The sequence below is a fragment of the Populus trichocarpa genome, chromosome 4 (genome assembly GCF_000002775.5).
Source record: "Populus trichocarpa isolate Nisqually-1 chromosome 4, P.trichocarpa_v4.1, whole genome shotgun sequence".
Taxonomy (NCBI): Eukaryota; Viridiplantae; Streptophyta; class Magnoliopsida; order Malpighiales; family Salicaceae; genus Populus; species Populus trichocarpa.
Genome location: NC_037288.2, coordinates 1,744,442 through 1,772,005, shown reverse-complemented (window position 1 = coordinate 1,772,005; position 27,564 = coordinate 1,744,442). Strand labels below are relative to the sequence as shown.

The window sequence follows — 27,564 nt, the reverse complement described above, 5'->3', positions numbered from 1 at the left end:
CAAACAAAATTCAAATTCCATAGGGTGAATATGGGAGAGTTAGTCATAGACTTTTTTTCAAGAACAATGAAAAACATTAACAAGATGCAAATCCATGACAATAAAACATAGGATATTACCATCATTGAAAAAATTATTTGATCATTAACACCAAAATTCAATTTTGTTGTGAGTTCAATAGAAAAAGCTAAGAATATTGATAAACTTTCCATTGAAGAATTGCAAAGCTTCTTGCTAATTCATGACAAAAAGTTGAATCAACAAGATAAAAAAGAGCAAGTTTTATGAGTTTTATCTAATAATCACTTTTTAGTTGGAGAAGGAAGAGGAAGAGAACAAAGAACAATAATGATATATTTTCACATCATAAATTTAAAGATAATCATTCTTTGAATTCTCAAACAAGGAAAAAAAATGACAATAATCATTTAACTTTTTACAAGCCAAAGCCAATGGATAAATCAAAGGTTGAATGTTTCATGTGTCATAGGTATTGACATTATAAATATGAATGTCATGCTAATTTGAATAGAAATGATGGTAAATCTAATTTTACATAAAAGAAAGAAAAAATATCTTTATTGATTGCTTGTCATATAAATGAGAAATATCATCAAAATTTATGCTATTTAGACACTAAGTGTAGCAATCATATGAGTGGAGATAAATCAATCTTCTCTAGTTTAGATGAATATTATCTAGATTTTATCAAATTTAGTGATGTTAATGCTAATGAGAAAAGAAGGTTGCTTTTATTGATTAGGATGAATATGATATTGAAATTGAGTGAGAGTTGATCAATAAAAAAATAAAAAGCTAAGAAATGAAGTGGAACGTGTAGTAGATGAGAGATAAATTGTTTTTTGGTTACTCAAACATAAGCGTGATAGCCTTAAACTAGAGAAAAACACAACACGAGACCAACATCAGCAAGATGTTGAGTCACTTAATCATAAATATAAAGATTTCGTGAATGAAATGGAGCAAGAACACTCTGAATTGCTCAACAGGATTTAGAAGGAATATGTAAACTTCTTGTTAGTCATTTGATGCAGAAGAAGGAATTGGAGAGCAATATCGATAAAAAGTGTGAAGAGATAATAAGTTATTTAAGGGATGAAAAGAAAGTCTTTGAGTTAGAAAAGAGAAGCGAGCTTTAACATATTGCTGCTTTTAGGAAAAGAAAACCAGAAAAAGAGTTGGAACAAGTTGCTTTAGATATAAAAAAATACTTAATGATGAGAAAAAAAAAAAAAAGAGGCCAATGAATAAATCACCACAATTAATAGGTGATCAAGTGCCATTGATAACATCATATGCAGATAATGATCAACAATCACAGTATGCTACAAAAGGCCTACATGGATGAATAATTATGAGGCAACTAAAATCAATTAATCTGATGATCCACTTGCTCATTTTGCTATGTTTTCATTGTGTGATCCTATGACTTCTGAAAATGCTGTAAAAAAAATAAAGTGGCAAAAGTTTATGGATGATGAAATTGTTATCGTTAAGAAAAACAACACTAGAAAATTAACCAAACTTCTAAAAGGATGAAAGACCATTGGTATAAATAGATGTCAAGACAAAGTTAAATGAAAATTCTTTATTGTTAAACTGGGTGTTTAAAAACATCTGTTTAAGGGAGAGATTGTTAGATAATAGTTATAATCATTGTGTAGAATTCTTATTAGATTATGAAAGTTAGAGGATTAATTTCCTTATAAATACGAGCCAATTTATTAAGAATTATAAGTGTGTAAATAAGTGTGAGCTAATCAATAAAGCTTTGGGCATTCATTCAAAATACTCGTGTTTTATTTGTCAACAATGAAAATCACAATTTTAAAGTGTTTGGTACAGAAAAATTGACCTCATGTTTTCTATCCTATGCTTATTTTAGAGAAAATACACCTACTCCCTATCGAGGATATACTTCAGTAATTGAAACTTCATCTACAGAATAAGCAATAGACTTTCTTTTAGATTGATCTAAAAGAAATTCCTTGCTTGAAATGTTCACTTCATCTGTTATAGTGCTACGGAAAAAAAATGCAGGCTCTTGAGGTGATGGTAAGGTAACCAAGTAACTATTGAGTGTGAGAACAATTGTTGCCATTGCGGGTCTGATAGCTGGATCTTCTTGAACACATAACAATCCAATGTGGATGCATCTAATTACTTCGTTTCTTGAATAAGTATCTGTCAGAGTTGGATCCAGCACTTCCAATGGTGTCCCATCTCTCCAATGATTCCAAACCTGGAAAAAGAAAATTGAATGGTCAAAAGTTGCTATATCTTATGCTATTTGTCCTCAAGATGTAAAACCCAGATGTTGAATTTATGGTGATGGTATCAGCTTTCAAGAGAGAAAAACTTGCACTCACATAGCTCACAAGGTCTGGAGCACCGCCTGTTTGATAGAAAGAACTGTTCTTCTTTCCGGTTATAATCTCAAGGATTAAGACACCAAAGCTATAGACATCAGACTTGACAGAGAAACGCCCATGCATTGCATATTCTGGGGACATATAACCACTACAAACCAGAAAAACAGAGAAATGATTAGAAAAAAACGAAATGAAAGCACTCTGTCAGCAGATGAATTTACTAATCAATGGGAATTAGATCCAAACTTACTATGTTCCAACAATTCTATTGGTACTTGCTTGAGTTTGATCGACTACGAAAATCCTAGCCAAGCCAAAATCTGAGATTTTGGGGTTCATATCTCCATCTAGCAGAATATTGCTAGCTTTGAGGTCACGATGTATAATTCGTAGCCGAGAGTCCTCGTGAAGATAAAGAATTCCTCGAGCAATGCCTCCTATTATTTTGTACCGTCTGGACCAGTCCAACAGTCCTTGCCTTTCAGGGTCTACAAAATCAAGAAAAAAGAACCTTCGAGTCAGACTGCAGATCCATAGGTTAAAAGACAACTGTGGCTGATTTCGAAGAAATGGCTATATTCCTAGAGGCAACTATGCATTTCTCGTCCTAAAAGGCAATGAGAAGAACATTTAGGAAATCATCAATCTATACCAAATAGAAAGTAGTCAAGGCTTTTGTTGCTGACAAATTCATAGACAAGAATCTTTTCTTCTCTTTCCAAGCAAAACCCTTGCAACCTCACTAGATTCCTGTGTTGAAGCTTGGCTACCAATACCACCTCATTCTTAAATTCTGCTGCACCTTGTCCAGAATTTCTTGATAGCCTCTTCACAGCAATTTGTTGTCCATTAGGAAGTGTTCCCTGAGAAAGCACTTTCACCGATGGTTGAGCAAGTGATTTTTAAATCCTAATGCAACAAGGTATTTCCTGTTCTTGAAAATTTAAATGCTTTACGAATTTCTTACCTTGTAAACCTCACCAAATCCTCCTTCACCTAACTTGTTATCAGGGGAACAATTGTTCGTGGCAGCTTCTATAGTACTCAAATCAAATTGCAAGGACTCCTCGGTGGTAATCTCATCTCCAACTACACAACACAAGTAGATATTCCTTTGAGCTTTTGAAAATATTATTAGGCAGAGTACAAAACAGAAAAGAGTCTGCTTTTTTTTTTGTTTCCCAATTAAAAAGGATTTCTAATGTTCTTTACCATCATTTTCTGGCACATAATCTCTGGTCTTTCTTGCCCTTCTCAGGAAACAGAAACACATGCAGAAAAGCGCGATAGAAACAGCAATCGGAATGACAATGGCTATAATTAAAACTGTTGAGACACTGCCTTTTTCTGCATAAAGAAACATGTATCATTCAAAAACGCATTGGAATTCATAAAAGCTTTTAACTTTTACAAACAAGCATGTTCAAACATAAACGAATCCATTGTGAATGACATGGGAGCTCTTTTTTTTTTTTTTTGGAGGGGGGGGGGTTAAGAAATTAGAAAAAAGAAAATATTTAACGATGTCGAAACATTTTTTCGAAGAACAAAAGATAATAAATTATTTTTAGATAACTATTTTTTTTTAGTAAAAATGCTATAAACTTGGCTTGGTTTGGTGAGTCAAATTGCCGACCCGGTAACTAGCATAGACAAGGTTTTATATTAAAGCGTGTTGGGAGTTAACCATGTCAAATTTAATTATTCTGTGACCCAAATGACCTAGTCAAAATCTAAATGAGATCCTTTATGAGTTTTTAATTTTTTTTAATTTTAAATATTTCTTAAAATAAATTTTAAAATGATACTAGATTGGATTTTCCTGTATGAACTAAACCAACTTATAATTCAAGTCTTGAGCTGAATCATCTCATATAATTGGCTGGGTTTGATAACTTTGCTTCCATGATGTAAAGTCAAAAGCGGCTTTCAAGCTAGTAATTAACCTTTTGTAACACGTTGAAAATCCAACATGAATATCTTTTTGATTTTGGATCAAATGACCAAATGCTATCAAAATATTCTCAAAGTCCATGATATAAATTTAATAGTCCAGATGGACGACATGGATATACTAAAAAAAACTTACTCAATAAACTTATTTGAAATATTTAGTAAAAGGATAAAGAATAAAAAAAATTGAGATTGAAGAGATAGTTCAGATTTATGTTCCCTCTTTATAATTCAAACTAGATTTGTGGGCTGAGTAACATAAATTTATTTTCAACATATAGAAAAAAATGCTAAGAAATTTTTTTTGAGAATTGAGTTATTGGTTCAATTGGTAATTCAAATAATATGATTAATAAAATACAACAACACTAAATAAAATGATAAAAAAATAAAAAAGATAAAAAGAACCTAACTTGAGCTTACCTGGATTATTAAACAACTCTAATATTAAAGGGCAAAACAAAAAATAATTAAAAAAAGCCTGAGTTGAAACAGGTTAACTTGCATACTTCACGACTATTGACATAAGATTAAGATAGTCTTATAGAGAGAAAAAAATGCAAGAAAAAATACTCAAAGTTCAATTCCTAATAAATCAAATGGGAACATGATAGCTCCAAAGAATGAAAAATAAAAAGAAAACAGCTGAAATTAAATCTCCAACAAATAAAATATTGAAAGATAAAAATTAAGAAAGAAAGATAATTAAAAAAGGATGAAAAAACTCGATTTGTGCCCGCTAAGGTTAAGATGCAAAATCTATGACCTAGTTATGATACTAGAATGATCACATTTGAAAGAAAATTGAATATAATCATGAAGCTCAATTATCAAACAATTCAATGTTGAAGAATAAAAAAAAAGAAATATAATTTAAAAAGACAATGAGAAAAAAATTGAGTCAATCTGGTTTACCTGTAAACCCTATAACCATAGGCATATGATTGAGATAAACCAATAGAAGGAAATGAAAAGAAAAGGTGTGAAAACCATTTTTCAATAAACTAAATGTTGAAAGATGAAATAAAAATAAATCAATTTAAAAAAAAAACAAAAACAAGTCAACCCCTAAAGCTTTGAAACTGGAGACCCTAGTCATGAACCCGACTAATCTCATAGAAGGCAAACCGTAAAAAATAATAATGCAAAACTAAAAAAAAGGTTAAGAAATAAAAAAACATTATCTTTAAGAAAAAGAAAAAGAAAAACTAAGGAAACCCGAGCACACCTTATAAACCTGGTCCAATCTCTAAAACTCACAACCGATGAATTCCTGGATTCAAGTTGAATCAAGAAACTTCATTCTCAACCAATTTAATTTTAAAAGATAAAATCATGAAAAAAATATTAATTTAAAAAACTTGAGAAAGAAAAAAAAAATAACAATAAAAAAATAAAGATCAAATTTGATAGAAAAAAAACTCATGGAGAAGGTGTTTTTACTTATGTCATTAGCAAGGTGTAAACTACTCGCTTGGTCGATGAAAGCCCTTCCCTTTGAAGGAAATGTACATGTCCTAGCAATCTCTGTATCTCCTTCTTTTTCTTGTTGCTTAGGCCTTAGCCTTGAGTCATTCCGCTATCATTTGAAATGGTCTAATATGGTAACGAAAGAGACAACAGCGGATAACGCGCATCAAGCAGAAGACACGCATCTCTGTTGACTTCATAACTATGCTACCTTGAAAGCTTTCTTGAACTTAGCAGTCGAATTCGAATGTTCTCAAAAGTGTCACGTATGGAACTGGATTAGCTCTAGCTGTTATTTGTTTTGTTTGGGATCATTTTTTATATTGTATATATATATATATATATATATATATATATATATATATGATAGGGTTGAATTGTAATTTTTTTAGGCAAGCTTGTTTTATTTTATTTTTAAAAAACAAATGTGACTCCGGCCATAAACCTAACAAAGAAAAAAAAGTGACATGGAAAACATAAAAAAAAATATGGGAACCCGAAAAAAAAAATCATATAAAAGGTTCATAATAAAAAACAAAAGTCTACTCATTAATTATATAAATATTGAATAAAAAAATTAAAAAGTCATCAGCTTAAAAAAAACAAAACAAAACTGGGTGAACCTTTTAAAACTAAGCAAATGTCTCAAACTCGCAACCCATTAAATTTTAGATTCGGGTTGAATCAAGAAGTTCAATTCTTAACTAATTTAATATTGATTAGCGAAAGTAAATCCAATAAAGAAAAACAAATAAAAAGACTTCAGAAAACCCGAGTCATTTTTAAAATCAATGAAAAATCCTAGAGAAAGAAAATAAATTTAAAAAGTTATTTCAAATAAAATAAATAAAAATCGAAAGAGTGAGAACACAATCCGAAAGATAAAAAAAAAATAAAGGGAGATGAAATAGAAAAAAAAATTTAATCTTATAAATTGGTTTAAAAATAATATCAAATATATAAGGATGGAATCAGGAAAAGATATTAATTTCAAGAATTAGCCAAAAACATCCAACAAAGAAGGATAAATAAAAGGCTCAAGATTACCAGGTCATTTTCAAAACCAACAAAAAATTTAGCAGAAAGCAAGCTAAAACAATATGTAACCCAATCTCCCATTGAATAAATATTGAAGGATGAGACGAGCAAAAAATTAACTTAGACAAAGAAAAATAAAAAACCAAGCAAACCTAGAAAACATCATAAACTTGGTCAAATCTTTAAAACTCGCAATCCGTGAAATCCTGGATTCATGTTCAATCAAGAAGTTTATTACGAAGCAATTCAAAAAACTTGTCAAAGCAAAAAAATTGACAATCAAAAGAATGAAGATTAAATTATTTGATAGGAAAAAAAACAAAGAAGGGTGAAATTGTAAAGCAAAATCAATTTAAAAAATGATTTCGAACAAAAAAATAGTAATCAAAAGAACGATGATCAAATTTAATAGATGAAAAAAAGTGAAGATGGATGAAATCGAAAAGGCATACCAATTTTATAAATTATGGAAGATAATGAAATTATAATAAAAAAATAGAGACCAAATCTAAAGAATTAAAAAATTACAGGGCTATTCTAGAGTTGTTAAAGGTCTGACGTGAAAATGTAGATCTGGAGAGAGAGAAGAGGGGAGAAAAATGATTATCGACACCACATCATTGGGAATCTTGAAATACGAGCCGCCCCATTGCATCAGGGCGCCATGACAATTCCAACAATATTAGTGATGGCAGCATTCGTTGGTCGGGCAACCTGCACTCGCCAGTTGAAGGACTCGGGAGCTACTAGCACTCGCTAGTAAGTTTTTTTAAAAAACAATATCTAACATTTATTAAAATAAAACAATGTCCCTTAACTATCATGATATTAAAAAACAAATCATGGTAAAAAGATGAAAAAGCTCATGTGAGAGTGTTATATTGATTTTATCTTTAAAGACATAAAGGTAATTTAACTATTTTAAAAAAATTAAAATATCAAAATTCCCTAAGTGAAAGACAACATATTTTTTTTTTATTGTAGGGATACATAAATATTTTTACTATGTAAAAATATTAAATTATCAACTTAATCTTACATAAATTGTTAAAGATAATTGTGTTACAGTAAAGAGATAATATTATCATCAATGCCTAGTTAAAAGGTTTTTTTTTTTTTAATGTACAGAGCAATTTTGATTTGTCTCTGGAGCTACAATAAATTCTCAAGTTTTTTTGGTTAATCTAAGTTCAAGATGCAAGAAGTAAAAGCCTGAAGAATTTTCTAATTTAAGTATTAAAGAGATTGATTTAATCTTTGATGAGTAAAAATTGAATTGTTGAATCGTGTCGCAAATCTCTACTAGGAAAAATATGTAGTGTGGTTAATCGACGTTCAAGATGTAAGAAGTAAAACCCTGATGAATTTTCTAATTTAACCCAGAGCAATTAGAGAGATTGATTTAATCTGGATGAGTAAAAATTGAATTGTTGAATCTCTACTAGGAAAAATATGTAGTGTGGTGGGATTCCTACATTCGTGACGATTCGGTTGTAGCTTTGAGAAGTTTATCTTTAGAGGGCTTGACTTGAGGGATTTGTTCTTGCAAGGTTTTTTTTCTTAATTTAGATGGGTTTTTTTTAAATTGTTCATGGAGGTAGGCAATTCTTGATCCAAACATGGTAAATATTGCAAGTGTTTGTTATTTTATTTTATTTTGTTGCAAGTTTTGCACAACACGCACAAAATCGTGTGCCCAAGTAACCAAAGAGGATAAATATCTCAAAGGATTAGGCCACGAGGCCCACGACCATCACATACACAACCATCACATGGCGTGGGATACACTTTCCTCTAACGAGGACTAGGAATTGACTTTCAAACATGTGAGATGCCTTTTGGAGGATAAAATCGTTAGATCACATGGCAATAATACCTCACAAGAATTGGGCCAAAACCATCACATTTGAATCAAGAATACCAACCAACCAACCAGGAAAAAAAAAAACCAAACCGTAGCTTAATTTTAAAATTTACAAAAGGATTAATTTTTTTTCCAAAATGATTTAAGGATTTTGTATTTTGTAATTTAATAAATAAATCTCATCCAAAAAAATTTAAGAGATAAATTTAAATTTCGACTAGTGCATTCTATAGTAACGACTTTGCTAGAGTGGCGATTAAAGATATTGACAAAAACAATAAATAGTGCAAAATAACTTTACCTTCTGGTATTGTCACTGAACGAGGAGGTGGAGGAGAAGGAATAACCACGGGCGGAGGAGGAGGAGGCGGTGACTCCGCTGCAACTGCCGTTGCATCATAAAATTCAGTAATTTCATAATGAATATAACAACTAGGAAACAAGACTCTTCCTCCTGTCCTGCTGCTGCAGCAAAAGGGCAAATCAGCAATTGCTGCACTGAGACATTGATTGCAATCAGAGCTAGATAAATCCGGTGTGCACTGGGCAAGGCTGTATATATTTCGGAACGCATCGAAAGACGTTTTGTTCACAGCAAACTTTTTAGCACCTGGAGGAGCACTTGCAGCTCGAGCAGCCAAATCATTCATGGTGGTTTCCACTAGATTGTTAAAACGCTGGGGTTCGGTTGTGATATTCTGTGTGTTTAACAAGGTGAAACCAGGGCTTTGATCCACCTTAGAGAAAATGTTCCTGTTTGAGTAACGTAGGATGCACGCATCGTAATACACAATGGACGCTATTCCGATTGGGCAACGCTGGACTATATCTTTGGTGGCGAAGGTGACACAGTTTTGGCAAACAGTAGTGCTAACATCGCCACGACAGATAAACTGGCCGTACACTTTATAAGTGTTCTGCCCGAAAGAGGTGTTGTAGAATCCATTGGTAATATACCAGGTTGCGTTTGAGGCAAGTGAAGAGAGGAGGAGATTTAGATTGACTCGGTAGGTGCTGTTTATTGTGGGGTCGGTTGGGTTGTGGCACGTATGATAGAGATAATTGGCATCCTCCTGTGCTAGAGTGAGAATAGCAAGGGTAAGCAACGAGAGCAGGATAACGTATAATTTGAGAGAATTCATCTTTTGGGTGATCAAGCTCTCTAGCTAGCTAGCTAACAACCCTCATGGTGGAAGAAAGAGAGTTCATCATTTTATCACATGAGAGGTAATGTGGACAAGGAATGGAGAGAAGCTTAGTAAAACTGGAGATTAAGCCAATGAAAAAAGTCGTGCTCTCATTTATTGCTGATTGGAAAAAATTCAATGATAGTGGGGACAGAGATGATGGAGTCCCTTGCCGTGTTGCTTTCTGCTACTTTGTGTTCATTTCTTAGAAATTTCTATAACTAGTTTTTCTACCAGAGAGGATTAGCACCGGCACTTCTTGATTGATCGCAATCTTTACTTTAGAATAACTAATTAAAATCATTTCATATTTTACATCATTTTATTAATTAATTAAATAATATACACTCTATAATAATGGATAAAAAAAAAGCAATTTTTCTTTTAATAAAAACATATCCTTAATATTTATCTTCTTTTCTTTTCTCACTATTTAAAATTACCTATTAGTTCACTTTTAATAAACAAAAGATTTTTTTAGACTTATAACTTCTTCTTTTTTTCCAGGAAAATCAAATAGTAATATTCGTTCAAGTAACAAGTCCTTTCAATATTTTGGACATTATATATATATCAGATCTGGTAAAGGTAACGTGGACAAGGAGTAGAGCAAGACTGGAGACTGAAGTCAATGAAAAAGGTCATGCCACATTTAGAGAAAACAAATGTTGACTTGGTGGAAAGTTCTTATAGAACATTTGAATGGCGATGTATTCTGGATTTGTTGTGATAGTGGACAGAAAGTGATTCTGGATTTGTTGACCAGCGCTAATTTGTCTCCATTTCTTTGAAATTTCTATAAGTTGTTTTTATTGACTGATAAGTTCTTTTCTTTTTTTAGAAAAAAATAGTAATTTCATTATGCTAAATAAAACTCAAATACATCATTATTATTTCATACTATATTTAAAGGAACTTATAATCATCTGCTTGAAAAATTAGTTGGCAATATCATCGATATAATATATAATAGTCAGACAACAACTAAATTCACTCAAGTATTAAATGCAAAAACTTACATGTATTTAATTATTAGAGTTCTTACCTATATATTTAATACTTTTTATTAACTTTTCATGGATTGCTGCTATAAAAATAAAGAATATATATATATAAGGAGAACTTCATAACATAAATCCTTAAAGATTTGATATAATTTTAGATTTGAATTATTGGCCTTCAATGACTAGTTTTAAAGTAATTTTACAGTTTTGATAATCAATATAAAGTTTATATGATGTATTATATAGGTTAGGGATGATTTAAGAGGTTTTTTTTTTATATTATTTAAGATTTTGTATAATGCATGAGTTGGCAGATAGAAAACGAAATTAACTAGTGTTAAGAAATTATATATTGTTGTTTTAGTTTTTTTTTTAATTAGATATGGAATGAGTACAATTACTAATAATTAGATTTTATGAAAAAGGGAAAAGTTAATTAAATTATTAATTATTAGCTTTATATGAAAACAAATAAAAAATCTGTATTAAAATTATTTTTGAAAATATTTTTTGATCTCAAATATATTAAAATAATATTTTTAACATTAATATATTAAAACAATAAAAAATATATAAAAAACTATTTAAAAAAATTAAAATTTTAACAAATCTCTATTCAGGCAGCCCTTAATTTTAACAAATCTCGCATGAACCTTATGCTATAAACACCAAAGGGTTACATTTGGAGGGGATACCAAACTCCGACTTCTTCTATTTTTTATTACATAAAAAGCAAGCTAAAAGTCTTTTATTTAATTAATTTTCAAAGAGTCTTTGGATAGAATTATAAAAACAATTAAACCAACTGAGGTCGGTTTTATTGTTTATATAAACAATAAAGCTCATGCCTTCTCTTTTTTATTTTTATTTTCAATATTGTTTTCTTTCAATGGAATCTTTATATAGTCTAATTAGATGAAATTATATTTTAAATTATCATAAAAATACAAAATTAAGAGATAAATAACTAAAATGACAAAAAAGAAAAATATATGGCCAATTTTAAATCACTATAATTTTTATTTTGATCCTAAAATTTATCTTGTTTATTTTTAGGTCTCCATATTAGAAAGATAAGAGAGAAATTTATTGAAAAACAGCTAGGAAAGAAAATGTTATTAGGTTAGCTATTTTTCAACAAAAAAAAAACTTATTGTTCATAGTCGTTAAAAGATTTTATTTGACAATAAAGATTTGATTGTGATAATTTTGAACCATTATCTTCTTTTTAAAAATTAATTGGGCTCAGTTTAAAAAGATTTTTTATTTGGTTGATTTTCATATTTATTTTAGATTATTTTGATGTGTTTTAAGATAATTAAATGATTTAAAGATGTCTTTATAGTATTTATAAAGTGTTTTTTATATATAAAAATTAATTAAAAAGTAAATTTTCAACCCAAAAAAACCCTCTAGAGGTTTTTTAGCCATCACACAGGGGACAGATTCCGAGTCGGTGCTCAGTATGCAACTTATCGTCTACCATTATAAGCAATGTATCATTTGTTTTTTCTTAAAAAAAAAAATGACCCAACTAAATTTAATTATTTTGAACTCTTGTGTTTATGATAATTCGTGCCCAATTCCTTAATTCATTATTGGAAGGCCACTTGTGGGTTTAAAACTTCATTTTATAAATTTAGTTTGTCTTTTAATTTTTGGGTTCTCCGTCTCTTCCATTCTACTTTTGAGGAAGTCAGCATTCCAGGCTTGTTTCGAATTATTGAGGAGATTTTTTTTTCTCTGTGTTATTGTAGGATCGAAAATATTTCTACCACAAATTATCGAATTTATAGCAACATGGTCCTTGTAATTTTAAAATTATGGATTAAGTGGCATCTTATGTTTATGATAATTAAATAAAATATTCATAAAGATATTTGGCAAGTCAAACTTTTATTGCCATATATTATTCCGGGAATAATATATGGCAATAAAATTTTGAGATAAATAGGTATATAGTGCAGCTTCAACTAAGTTTTTAATTATAAGCTTCATATATGTATATCTATATTTCTTCTAAATTATTTTAGAAATGATAACCTATTTATAAAATTAATTGTACCCATCACACACAATTTTAATAAAATTGAATATTTGCTACACTTTTTCCTTGTTTATTTTTTATTAAAATCTGTGTGTACAATTATTACCATGGATTTTAATTCAATGACAAAGATGGTGAGAAACACATTTTTCACTAATATTTTGATCAAGCTTAAAATCTAGCAAAACAAAAACTTAAATTAAGTTTAATGATTAAATAACTTTACCGATTAAATTTCAATTTTGTATGTATCCGAGTTATTTAAATCTCGAGAAGTTCAACGGATGATTAAGTTCAAGGATTTTAATCTTTAGTTTAAATCTTGGATAACAATAAATATTTAAGAGAATTTATTAAATTACTATAAATACATAAAACCAATGTGAAAATACTCTTAAAATTGTCCGAAAACAAACTTAGTTTTAGTTGACACTTTCTAATTCAAATATAATTTTATTTAAAGTATTTTAGCTTCCTCTAGTATGCTTTTAGTTGGTTATGATTTTGTAATAAAACAACCAGCTAGACTACATACCCATCATATTGGAATTTAAAACAATATACATGACGTGGAATCTCTAGTAGATATATTCATAAATCAAATAAACAAGACCAAATCCAAAAACGTTTAGACATGTTAAAAGGAGCTTTCTAAAAAAGCATAGCATAACTTTTGATTTGATTATTTATCAAGTTGAAAGTTCGAAATAAAGTTCTCACTACTAAAAAATTAATAAATACAAATATAAATACTGACAAAATATTTCCGTCGGTAAATTATAGTGAATTTTACCGATGAAAATATTCCTTTGGTATATACCGAGGGGATTACAGTGAAAAAAATAAAATTAAAACTAAGCAAAAAAGTACGATGACGTGTCATTTATATCAATAGAATTACCGACGATATTAATACCATCGGTAAAATCCGTCCATAAACTCGTTGGTAAACTGTTAACTTCTCTCTAGCACTGTTCATCATGTCAATTACAAAGGGAATCACTGACGGATAAATTTTGTCGGTATTTTCCAAAGAGCTGTGGAACTGTTCACTTCTCAATTACACTGTTAATTACTGTTCTTTACAGATGAAATCACTAACGGATTGAAAAGTACTCGTTGGTGTTATTTGGCGGGTTTCTGAAATTTTTTTATTAAAATGAATAATTAAATTAAATATTACAGATAGAATTACCAATGGATTGAAAAGTCGTCGGCGATATTTGGCAGTTTCTGAAAATTTTTGATTAAATTGAAAATTTAAATTAAATATTACAAATGAAATCACCGACGGAATAATTAAAAATATTGATATTTAATTATCTATAGGTAAAATGCCCTAGTAAAAAGACTAGAATCCCTAATTTCACAACAGACGGGTCTCATTTTCTTCTTCTTCAATTTTTCTTCTTCTTATTATTATTATTATTATGTGAAAAACATCAACATCTCTTTCTTTCTTTCTCCTCTCTTCTCTACTCAACTCCTTCTCTTCTCCTCCACGCTCAAGTATGTCTTCTCCTCTTTTCTTTTCTCAGTTTTTTTTTTAATTAACATACTTTATGAATTTGTTTTTTTTCCTCTTCTCATCTTCACTCGCAACTACATTAAGGCAATATTTTTTTCTTCTTTTTTTGTGTTTGTTTTTTCATTATATTTGTTATTGTATTTTACTTTTAAATTTTTCTGTTCTTAATAATTGTATGAATGTTGTTGTAGGATTTTCTTTTTTCATATGAGATCAATTTTTAGTTGATTTATTTATAGTATTTTTAAATTTTTAGCAATCACAACTTCATTTTTTGCATATGAAATTATTTTTAGTTGATTTATTTATTTGTTATTGTTGTTGTTTATTTTTTTGTGTTATTTATTTGTTTCAAATTTATTTGAGTTGATTTTTTTTTCAAGCAACTCAGTTCTGAGTATTATGGAATGTTGATTTATATTAATTTAATTATTTTCTAGTTTTGTTAAATAGAATTTTTTAAAATATTTTTAAATAATCACCAAAGGAATTGCATACGGTATTTTTATCGGTTATATGACAAGCTTCTCGGGGAAAATACCGATGGAATGAAGCAGATAATTTTTTTTAGCACGCTTTCCCTGTTAGTAAATCCATCGACAATAATATTTTTTTTTATTACTGATGATAGACTTACCAACAGGTAAAAAATTATCAACAAGAGATTTATCGACAGAGCATTTGTGTCTGTGATCCCGTCGGTAAATTAATTGCGAACGAAATGATAGTACAAATACCGACGGAAAATGTTGACGGTAAATATAAGAATTCTGGTAGTGTCTACAGTCCTTATTCCTTATAAAGATTGGTTGATAAGCACTACTTAAGATGGTGAACATGTTCAAATTTTACCCAAAAGATAATGTCTAGGAATTTTCTTGATTTTTCTTGTTATTTTTAGATTTATTTATTTATTTTTCTAGTTAATTTTGGTTTGAATTTCCTTTATAGTATAGGTTGGTTTAGCCATTATATAAATAGTTGATGTGTTATTTTCAAAACAATTTTATAAATTACTAAAATTTAGAACATATCATACATAGTTTTCTCTGGGTTTAAGGTTGTAATTTTAAAACTTGACAAATCATATCTCTTTCTTTTGTTATACATTGTGTCAATTCATCAAGTAGTAGCTAATGAACTACTAATCATGATAGCACACCATGACATGAATGTTAGATATTAGTTATAATCCTTTTTTACGTAGGATTCCTTAATTAAAAAAAAAAGCATTGTGTAAGATTACTTAATTAGAATCCTTGGTCAATGTATTCAAAATTATAAGTGTGTGTTGATGAGTGTGAGCTAGTTAATAAAGTTTGGGAGGTTCATCCAAATACTTTTATGTTTTAATTTTTGATAATTGATATTTAAGCTTAGATTGATTAGAGACCAAGTAAGATAAACTCTTCGCAGCAGGAAGAAAAAAGTTCTTTTGAAACACCAAAAATTTCCAACAATTAGTATCCAACTAGCAAGGTAGCAAGTTTGCCCCCAATAATAGTAGAAGTAGAAACGAGTCTCTAATATTGGCTTCTATAATTTTATTCAACCATCCATTTCACATTTTGATGTTCATTATGATCATTAGTGCATGTTAATAATAGCTTCTTAGGACCTAAGGAATATTGACAAATTATTTCTCAAGAAATAATTGAATCACCATCCAGATCAACAATAATAAATGTGTAAAAAACTAAGATAAAAGTGCAGTGATTGAAAGATTTCAAGGAAAAAAAAGTTATTTTTTCCAATAAATTGACCAATCAATGTTGGAAACATTCTTTATAAGAAAACCTCCAAGAATATTTGGGATTTCATGATAAAAAGGTATAAAGAAAAACTACAGCAAAAAAGCAACAACTTCAAGCACTTCGAAAAAAGTTTAAATTCCTTAGGGTGAATATGGGAGAGTTAGTCATAGATTGTTTTTCAAGAACAATGAAAATCATTAACAAGATGCAAATCCATGACAATAATACAGAGGATATTACCATCATTGAAAAAATTATTCGATCATTGACACCAAAATTCAATTTTATTATGAGTTCAATAGAAAAAGATAAGAATATTGATGAACTTTCTATTGATGAATTGCAAAGTTCCTTGCTAATTCATGAGCAAAAGTTGAATCAACAGAGATAAGGAGGAGCAAACTTTACGAGTTTTATCTAATAATCACTTTTTAGGTGGAGAAGGAAGAGGAAGGAGAACAAAGAACAATAATGGTAGATTTTCACATAAGAAATTCAAAGATAATCATTCTTCTAATTCTCAAACGAGGAAAAAAAGAATATGACAATAATCATTTAACTTTTTACAAGTCAAAGCCAATGAACAAATATAAGGTTGAATGTTTCGGGCGTTATAAGTATTGACATTACAAATCTAAATTCATGCTAATTTGAATAGAAATGATGGTAAATCTAATTTTACATAAAAGAAAGAAAAAAATGTCTTTATTGATGGCCTGCATATAAATAAGAAATATCATCAAAATTTATACTATTTAGACACGAGGTGTAGCAATCACATGAGTGGAGATAAATCAATCTTCTCTAGTTTAGATGAATCTTATCAAGATTTAATCAAGTTTTGTGATGTTAATGCTAATGAGAAAAGAAGGCTTTACTTTCATTGATCGGGATGAATATGATTTTGAAACTGAGTGAGAGTTGATCAATAAAAAAAATGAAGAGCTAAGAAATGAAGTCGAACATGTAGTAGATGAGAGATAAATTATTTTTAGGTTACTCAAAAATGAACGTGATAGCCTTAAACTAAAGAAAAGAACAATACAAGATCAACATTAGTAAGATGTTAAACACTTAATCGTAAGTATGAAGATTTCAAATATAAAATGTAGCAAGAACATTCTGAATTGTTCAAACAAGATTTTAGAAGAAATATGTAGACTTCTTGTTAGTCATTGAGATGCATAATAAGGAATTGGAAAGCAATATTGATAAAAGGCATGAAGAGATAGAAAGCTATTTAAAGAATGAAAAGAAAGTCTTTGAGTTAGAAAAGAGAAGAGAGCTTCAACATATTGCTTCTCTTAGAAGAAAAAAAAAGTAAAAAAAGAGTTCGAACAAGTTGCTTTAGATACAAAGAAACTTAATGATGAGAAAAAAAAAGTCCTATGAAAAAATCACAACAGTTAATAGTAATCATTAAGCAAATAATGATCAACTATCATAACATGCTACAAAAAGACCTACATGGATGAATAAATATGAGGCAACTAAAATTAATTAATATGATGATCCACTTACTTATTTTGCTTTATTCTCATTGTATGATTCTATCACTCCTGAAAATGTTGTAAAAGAAATAAAATGACAAAAATTTATGGATGATGAAATTGTTATCATTAAGAAAAACAATACTAGAAAATTAACAAAGCTTCTAAAATAATGAAAGATCGATGGTGTAAAATTGATGTCAAGATAAGGTTAAATGAAAATCTTTCATTGTTAAACTGGGTGTTTAAAAACATTAGTTTAATGAGAGATAGTTATATAATAGTTATAATCATAGTGCAGGTAGGAATCCTTGAGAAAAAAAAAGGATTTGTATTAGACTAGTTAATTAGAATTCTTAATTAGTTAGTTAGAATTTTTATTAGATTATGAAAATTAAAGGATTAATTTTCCTATAAATATAAAAGCTAATATATTCAGAATTATAAGTGTGTGTAAATAAGTGTGAGCTAATCAATAACGCTTTGGAGATTCATTCAAAATACTTGTGTGTTTTATTTGTCAACAATGAAAATCACAATTTTGAAGTGTTTGGTACTGAAAAATTGACCTCATGTTTTTTTTTCATATATATGCTTATTTTAGAGAAAATACAGATGCTCCCTATCGAGGATATACTTCAGTAATTGAATCTTCATCTACAGAATAAGCAACAGACTTGCTTTTAGACTGTTCTAAAAGAAATTCCTTGCTTGAAATGTTCACTTCATCTGTTATAGTACTATGGAAAAAAAAAGCAGGCTCTTGCGGTGATGGTAAGGTAACCGAGTAACTATTGAGTGTGAGAATAATTGTTGCCATTGCGGGTCTGATTGCTGGATCTTCTTGAACACATAACAATCCAATGTGGATGCATCTAATTACTTCATTTCTTGAATATGTATCTGTCAGAGTTGGATCCAGCACTTCCAATGGTGTCCCATCTCTCCAATGTTTCCAAACCTGAAAAAAGAAAATTGAATGGTTAAAAGTTGCTACATCTTATGCTCTCTGTTTTCGAGAGAGAAAAACTTGCACTCACATAGCTCACAAGGTCTACAGCACCCCCTGTTTGATAGAAAGAACTGTTCTTCTTTCCGGTTATAATCTCAAGGATTAAGACACCAAAGCTATAGACATCAGACTTGACAGAGAAACGCCCATGCATTGCATATTCTGGGGACATATAACCACTACAAACAAGGAAAACAGAGAAATGATTAGAAAAAACGAAATGAAAGCACTCTGTCAGCAGATGAATTTACCAATCAATGGGAATTAGATCCAAACTTACTATGTTCCAACAATTCTAATTGTACTTGCTTGAGTTTGATCAACTACGAAAATCCTAGCCAAGCCAAAATCTGAGATTTTGGGGTTCATATCTCCATCTAGCAGAATATTGCTAGCTTTGAGGTCACGATGTATAATTCGTAGCCGCGAGTCCTCGTGAAGATAAAGAATTCCTCGAGCAATGCCTCCTATTATTTTGTACCGTCTGGACCAGTCCAACAGTCCTTGCCTTTCAGGGTCTATAAAATCAAGAAAACAGAACCTTCAAGTCAGAGTGCAGATCAACTGTTTCAAAGACAACTGTGCCTGATAACGAATAATTGACTATATTCCTAGAGGCAAATATGCATTTCTCGTACTAAAAGGCAATGAGAAGAACATTTAGAAAATCACCAATATATACCAAATAGAAAGTAGTCAAGGCTTTTGTTGCTGACAAATTCATAGACAAGAATCTTTTCTTCTCTTTCCAAGCAAAACCCTTGCACCCTCACTAGATTCCTGTGTTGAAGCTTGGCTACCAATACAACCTCATTCTTAAATTCTGCTGCACCTTGTCCAGAATTTCTTGATAGCCTCTTCACAGCAATTTGTTGTCCATTAGGAAGTGTTCCCTGAGAAAGCACTTTCACCGATGGTTGAGCAAGGGATTTTTAAATCCTAATGCAACAAGGTATTTCCTGTTCTTGAAAATTTAAATGCTTTGCGAGTTGCTTACCTTGTAAACCTCACCAAATCCTCCCTCACCTAACTTGTTATCAGCGGAGAAATTGTTCGTGGCAGCTTCTATAGTACTCAAATCAAATTGCAAGGACTCCTCGGTGGTAATCTCATCTCCAACTACACACCACAATTAGATATTCCTTTGAGCTTTTGATAATATTATTAGGCGGAGTACAAAACAGAAAAGACTCTGCTTCTGTTTTGTTTCCCAATTAAAAAGATTTCTAATGTTCTTTACCATCATTTTCTGGAACATAATCTATGGTCTTTCTTGCCCTCCTCAGGAAACAGAAACACATGCTGAAAAGCGCGATAGAAACAGCAATGGGAATGACAATGGCTATAATTAAAACTGTTGAGACACCGCCTTTTTCTGCAAAAACGCATTGTAATTCATAAAAGCTCTTAACTTTGACATACAAGCATTTTCAAACAGAGACGAAAATATTTAAGGATGTCAAGAAACATTTTTTCAAAGAACAAAAGATAATAAATTATTTTTAGATAAATGATTTTTTTTAGTAAAAATGCTATAAACCTGGCTTGGTTTGGTGAGTCAAACTGCCGACCCGGTAACTAGCCTAGACAAGGTTTTATATTAAACTGTGTTGGGAGTTAACCATGTCAAACTTGATTATTCTATGACTGGATTGATCTAGTCAAAACCTAATGAAATCTTTTATGAGTTGTTCTTTTAATTTTTTTTGTTTCATTTTAAATGTTTTTTAAAATAAATTTTGAAATGATACTAGATTAGATTTACCTGTAACAACTAACCCTTTTATGACTCATAATTCAAGTCTTGAGCTGAATCATATCATATGATTGACCGGGTTTTATAACTTTGCTTCCATGATTTAAAGTCAAAAGCGGCTTTCAAGCCAGTAATTAACCTTTTGTAACACGTTGACAATCCAACATGAATATCTTTTCATAACATCAGTGCAATAGTGATGGTTATCAAAACCATTGTATTTACTATTATACTGAAATTTAATGGTCCAGATGGACATCATGGATATACTCAAAAAAATTACTCAATAAACTTATTTGAAATATTTAGTAAAAGGATAAAGAATAAAAAAAAAATTGGGATTGAAGAGATAGTTCAGATTTATGTTCCCTCTTTATAATTCAAACTAGATTTCTGGCTGCGTAAGATAAATTTATTTTCAACATAGAAAAAAATGCTAAGAAATTTTTTTTGAGAATGAGTTATTGGTTCAATTGGTAATTCAAATAATATCATTAATAAAATACAACAACACTAAATAAATTGACAAAAAAATAAAATAAAAAAGGTAAAAAGAACCTAATCTGAATTATTAAACAACTCTAATATTGAAGGGCGAAACAAAAAATAATTAAAAAAAAACCTGAGTTAAAACAGGTTAACTTGCAAACTTCACGACCATTGACATAAGATTAAGATAATCTTATAAAGAAAAAAAAAGCAAGAAAAAATTCTCAAAATTCAATTCTTAATAAATCAAATGAGAACATGATAACTCCAAAGAATGAAAAAGAAAAAAGAAAAAAGCTGAAGTTAAATCTCCAACAAATAAAATATTGAAAGAGAAAAATTAAGAAAGAAAGATAATTAAAAAAGGATGAAAAAATTCGATTTGTGCCCACTAGGGTTAAGATGCAAAATCTTTGACCTAGTTATGAATACTAGAATGACCACATTTGAAAGAAAAATGAATATAATCATGAAGCTCAATTATCAAACAACTCAATGTTGAAGGATAAAAAAAATGTAAGTTAAAAAGGTAACAAGAAAAAATATGAGTCAACCTGGGTTTACCTGCAAATCCTATAACCATAGGCATGAGATAAACCAATAGAAGGAAAAGAAAAGAAAAGGTGTGAAGACCACTTTTCAATAAACTAAATGTTGAAAAATAAAATAAAAATAAATCAATTTAAAAAAAGAACAAAAACAAGTCAACCCCTCTTAAACTCTGAAACTTGTGACCCTAGTCATGAACCCGAGACTAATCTCATAGAAGGTAAATCGTAAAAAATAATAATACAAAACTAAAAAAAAGTTAAGAAATAAAAAAACATTATCTTTAAGAAAAAGAAAACAAAAAACTAAGGAAACCCGAGCACACCTTCTAAACCTGATCCAATCTCTAAAACTCACAACCGATGAATTCCTGGATTCAAGTTGAATCAATAAACTTAATTCTCAACCAATTTAATTTTAAAAGATAAAATCATGAAAAAAAAATATTAATTTAAAAAACTTGAAAAAGAAAAAAAGATAACAATAAAAAAAATGGAGATAAATTTTGATAGAAAAAAACTCATGGATGATGAAATTTTATATATATATATATATATATATATATATATATATATATATATATATATATATATATATATAAACAATCTAAAAAATGATCCCAAATAAAACAAATAGCAATCAAAATAATAGGGACCAAATTTAAAAGATAAAAAAATGGTAGTGGTGAAATTGAAAAACATTTGTAATTTTATGAGGCAAGCGTGTTTTATTTTTTAAAAAAAAAACAATATGACTCCGGCCATAGACCTAACAAAGAAAAAAAAGATGACATATGGAAAACATAAAAAAAATATGGGAACCCTAACAAAATTAAAAAGTCATCAACTTAAAAAAAAAAAAAAAACTGAGTGAACCTTTTAAAACCAGGCAAATATCTAAAACTCGCAACCCATTAAATTCTAGATTCAGGCTAAATCAAGAAACTCAATTCTTAACTAATTTAATATTGATTAGCGAAAGTAAATCCAACAAAGAAAAACAAATAAAAAGATTTGAGAAAACCCAAGTTATCTTCAAAATCAATGAAAAATCCTAGAGAAAAAAAATAAATTAAAAAATTTATTTCAAATAAAACAAATAGAAATCGAAAGATTGAGAACACAATCCAAAAGATAAAAAAATAAAGGGAGATGAAATAGAAAAAAAATAATCTTATAAATTGTTTTAAAAACAATATCAAATATTTAAGGATGAAATCAGGAAAAGATATTAATTTCAAGAATTAGCCAAAAAAACTCAACAAAGAACGATAAATAAAAGGGTCAAGATTACCGGGTTATTTTCAAAACCAACAAAAAATTTAGTAGAAAGCAAGCTAAAACAATATGTAACACAATCTCCCATTAAATAAATATTGAAGGATGAGATGGGTAAAAAATTAACTTAAACAAAGGAAAATAAAAAACCAAGCAAACCTAAGAAACATCATAAACCTTGTCAAATCTTTAAAACTCGCAACCTGTGAAATCCTGGATTCATGTTCAACCAAGAAGTTTATTATGAACCAATTTAAAAAACTTGTCAAAGCAAAAAAATTAACAATCAAAAGAATGAAGATTAAATTATTTGATAGAAAAAAAAAACAAAGGAGAGTGAAATTGTAAAGTAAAATCAATTTAAAAAATGATTTCGAACAAAAAAATAGCAATAAAAAGAAAAATGATCAAATTTAATAGATGAAAAAAAGTGAAGAGGGATGAAATTAAAAAAGCATATCAATTTTATAAATTATTCAAGATAATAAAATTATAATAAAAATAATAGAGACCAAATCTGAAGAATTAAAAAATTAAAAGGCTATTTTAGAGTTGTTAAAGGTCTGGCGTGAAAATCTAAATCTAGAGAGAGAGAAGAGGGGAGACAAATGGTTATCGAAACCACACCATTGAAAATCTTGAAACACGAGCCGCCCCATTGCATCAAGGCGTCATGACAATTCCAACAATGTTAGTGATGGCAGCATTCGTTAGCCGGGCAACCTACACGTGCCGGTTGAAAGACTAGCACTCACCAGTAAGTTTTTTTAAAAAATAATATCTAACATTTATTAAAATAAAACAATGTTCTTGAACTATCATGCTATTAAAAAAAATCATGGTAAAAAGATGAAAAAGCTCATGTGAGAGAGTTATATTGATTTTATCTTTAAAGACATAAAAGTAATTTAAATATTTAAAAAATATATATCAAAATAGACAACATATTTTTTTTATTGCAGGGATACATAAATATTTTTACTGTGTAAAAAATATTAAATTATCAACTTAATCCTACATAAATTGTTAAATAGTAAAGAAATAGTACTAAGTAAAGAGCAATTTCGATTTGTCTCTAGAGCTACAATAAATTCTCAGGTTTTTTTGGTTAATCTAAGTTGAAGATGTAAGAAGAAAAAGCCTGATGAATTTTCTAATTTAAGTATTAAAGAGATTGATTTAATCTTTGATGAGTAAAAATTGAATTGTTGAATCGTGTCGCAAATCTCTACTAGGAAAAATATGTAGAGTGGTGGGATTCCTACATTCGTGACGATTCGGTTGTAGCTTTGAGAAGTTTATCTTAAGAGGACTTGACTTGAGGGATTTGTTCTTGCAAGGTAGGCAATTCTTGATCCAAACATGGTAAATATTGCAAGTGTTTGTTATTTTATTTTATTTTGTTGCAAGTTTTGCACAACACGCACAAATTCGTGTGCCCAAGTAACCAAAGAGGATAATATCTCGAAGGATTAGGCCAAGACCATCACATACACAACCGAACCATTTTGGAGGTACGATCACGTGGCGTGGGATACACTTTCCTCTAACAAGGACTTGGAATTGATTTTCAAACATGTGAGATGCCTTTTGGAGGATAAAATCGTAAGATCACATGGCAATAATACCTTACAAGAATTGGGCCACAACCATCACATTTGAATCAAGAATATCAACTGACCAGGAAAAAAAAAAAAAACCAAACCGTAACTTAATTTTAAAATTTACAAAAGGATTGGTTTTTTTTTTTTTTCCAAAATGACTTAAGGATTTTGTATTTTTTAATTTAATAAATAAATCTCATCCAAAAAATTTAAGAGATAAATTTAAATTTCGACGAGTGCATTCTATATATAGTAACGACTTTGTTAGAGTGGCAATTGAAGATATTGAAAAAAACAATAAATAGTGCAAACTAACTTTACCTTCTGGTATTGTCGCTGAACGAGGAGGTGGAGGAGAAGGAAGAGCCACGGGCGGAGGAGGAGGAGGTGGTGACTCAGCTGCAACTGCCGCTGCATCATAAAATTCAGTACTTTCATAACGAATATAACAACTAGGAAACAAGACTCTTCCTCCTATCTTGTTACTGCAGCAATTGGGCAATCCAGCTATAGCTGCACTGAGACATCGATTGCAATCAGAGCTAGATAAATCCGGTGTGCACTGGGCAAGGCTGTATATCTTTTGGAACGCATCGAAAGACGTTTCGTTCACGGCAAACTTTTTAGCACCTGGAGGAGCACTCGCAGCTCGAGCAGCCAAATCATTCACGGTGGCTCCCACTAGATTGTTAAAACGCTGGGGTTCGGTTGTGATATTCTGTAAGTTCCACATGTAGAAACCAGGGTTTTGATCCACCTTGGAGAAAAAGTTCACGTTAGAGTAACGTAGGATGCACGCATCGTAATACACAATGGACGTTATTCCAATTGGGCAACGCTGGACTATATCTTCGGTGGCGAAGGTGACACAATTTCGGCAAACAGTGTTGCTAAGATCGCCACGGCAGATAAACAGGCCGTACACTTGATCAGTGTTCTGCCCGAAAGAGGTGTTGTAGAATCCATTGGTATTATTCCGGGTTGCGTTTGAGGCAAGTGAAGAGAGGAGGAGATTTAGATTGACTCGGTAGGTGCTGTTTATTGTGGAGGTGGTTGCGTTTTGGCAATTATGATAGAGATAATTGGCATCATCCTGTGCTAGAGTGAGAATAGCAAGGGCAAGCAACGAGAGCAGGATAATGTAGAATTTGAGAGAATTCATCTTTTGGGTGATCAAGCTCTCTAGCTAGCTAGCTAACAACCCTCATGGTGGAAGAAAGAGAGTCCATCCTTTTATCAGATGAGAGGTAATGTGGACAAGGAATGGAGAGAAGCTTAGCAAAACTGGAGATTAAGTCAATGAAAAAAGTCGTGATCTCATTTATTGCTGATTGGAAAAAATTCAATGATAGTGGGGACAGAGATCATGGAGTCCCTTGCCGTGTTGCTTTCTGCTACTTTGTGTTCATTTCTTAGAAATTTCTATAACCAGAGAGGATTAGCACCGGCACTTCTTGATAATGATAGCGGACACAGAAAGTCATTCTGGATTTGTTGACGAGCGCTAATTTGTCTCCATTTCTTTGAAATTTCTATAAGCTGTTTTTATTGACTGATAAGTTCTTTTCTTTTTTTAGAAAAAACATAGTAATTTCATTATGCTAAATAAAATTCAAATACTTCATTATTATTTCATACTATATTTAAAGGAACTTATAATCAACTGCTTGAAAAATTAGTTGGCAATATCATCGATATAATATATAATAGTCTTCTAGACAACAACAATATAAGTTCACTCAAGTATTAAAAGAAAAAACTTACATGTATTTAATTAGTAGAGTTCTTATCATGGGCTTCACACATGAATTATTCACCTATATATATTTAATACTTTTTATTAAGTTTTCATGGATTGCTGCTATAATTAGTAGCTAGAAAATAAAGAATTTATATATATATAAAAGGAGAACTTCATAACATAAATCCTTAAAGATTTGATATAATTTTATATTTGAATTATTGGCCTTCAATGACTAGTTTTAAAGTATCTTACAGTTTTGATAATCAATATAAAGTTTATATGATGTATTATATAGGTTAGGGATGATTTAAGAGGTTTTTTTTTTATATTATTTAAGATTTTGTATAATGCATGAGTTGGCATATAGAAAACGAAACTAACTAGTTTTAAGAAATTATATATTGTTGTTTTAGTCTTTTTCTTAATTAGATATGGAATGAGTACAATTACTAATAATTAGCTTTTATGAAAAAAAGGAAAAATTAATTAAATTATTAATTATTATCTTTATATGAAAAACAAATAAAAAATCAGTATTAAAATTCCTATTTTAGTTATAAAGTTAATAAAATTTATTTAAATCAACTATGTTTATCTAATATTTATGCTTTTTATATATAGTTATGGGTTATAAGATAAATAGTATAAAAACATGTTTGTATCAATATTAGTGCATGGTTTTAGGCTTTTTAAGTGTGAGGCCGATATGATGCTAACAAAATTATTTTTTAATAATATTTAGTGATGCTATCACTATTTTTTTTTTACAATAACAATTATTTTTTTAAATATTTTTTATTTAAAAATATAATAAAATAATATTTTTTATTTTTAAAAATATATTTTAATATTAATATATCAAAACCATAAAAAATAAACGGCACTTTACTCACTTGCCACAATTCCTAGCCATATCTTAAAATATTTATACCCTTCTCGCATGAATCTTATGCTATAAACACCAAAGGGTTACATATGGAGGGAATACCAAACTCCGACTTCTTCTATTTTTTATTACATAAAAAAAGAGAGTTAAAAGTCTTTTATTTAATTAATTTTCAAAGAGTCTTTGGATATAATTATAAAAACAATTAAACCAACTAGGGTCGGTTTCATTGTTTATATAAAGAATGAAGCTCTTGCCTTTTCTTTTTTCATTTTCAATGTTTTTTTTTCTTTTATAGTATAATTAGATGAAATTATATTTTAAATTATCATGAAAATACAAAATTAAGAAATAAAGGACTAAAATGAAAAACAAAATGAGAAAAGTCATGCCAGTACTTTTATTGCGTGTTTGTGTAAGGAAAAAAAAAATGTTGAAGGGTCTTAGTACGTTACTAGTTACATGCCCCGCGCGATGCCGCGGGTCAATTATTTTTTGCATTTTAAAAATAGCCAAGAT

The 27,564-nt window shown here is 29.6% G+C and overlaps 1 protein-coding gene across 6 annotated transcripts in view; it reads right to left on the bottom strand.

Moving 5' to 3' along the window:
- The window catches only part of LOC7458565 (cysteine-rich receptor-like protein kinase 10), a 79,321-nt gene extending 53,651 nt beyond the window's left edge, over positions 1-25,670 (bottom strand). Inside the window, exons 1-8 of one of the 6 annotated variants that reach the window (XM_052451870.1) lie at positions 24,737-25,670; positions 19,981-20,115; positions 19,767-19,859; positions 3,361-3,389; positions 3,046-3,256; positions 2,644-2,881; positions 2,391-2,541; positions 1,779-2,263 (exon numbers count right to left, since the gene is read on the bottom strand). In XM_052451870.1, the coding sequence (XP_052307830.1) occupies positions 1,925-2,263; positions 2,391-2,541; positions 2,644-2,881; positions 3,046-3,256; positions 3,361-3,389; positions 19,767-19,859; positions 19,981-20,115; positions 24,737-25,577 (2,037 nt within the window). In that variant the 5' untranslated portion in view covers positions 25,578-25,670 and the 3' untranslated portion in view covers positions 1,779-1,924. Of the gene's footprint in view, positions 1-1,778; positions 2,264-2,390; positions 2,542-2,643; positions 2,882-3,045; positions 3,257-3,360; positions 3,483-3,605; positions 3,741-9,019; positions 9,329-18,218; positions 18,690-18,768; positions 18,920-19,020; positions 19,259-19,422; positions 19,634-19,737; positions 19,860-19,980; positions 20,116-24,736 lie in introns of those variants that run through there. The other 5 variants (XM_052451871.1, XM_024599368.2, XM_052451874.1 and 2 more) reach the window with 5 other exon arrangements.
- Positions 25,671-27,564: the final 1,894 nt, after the last annotated feature.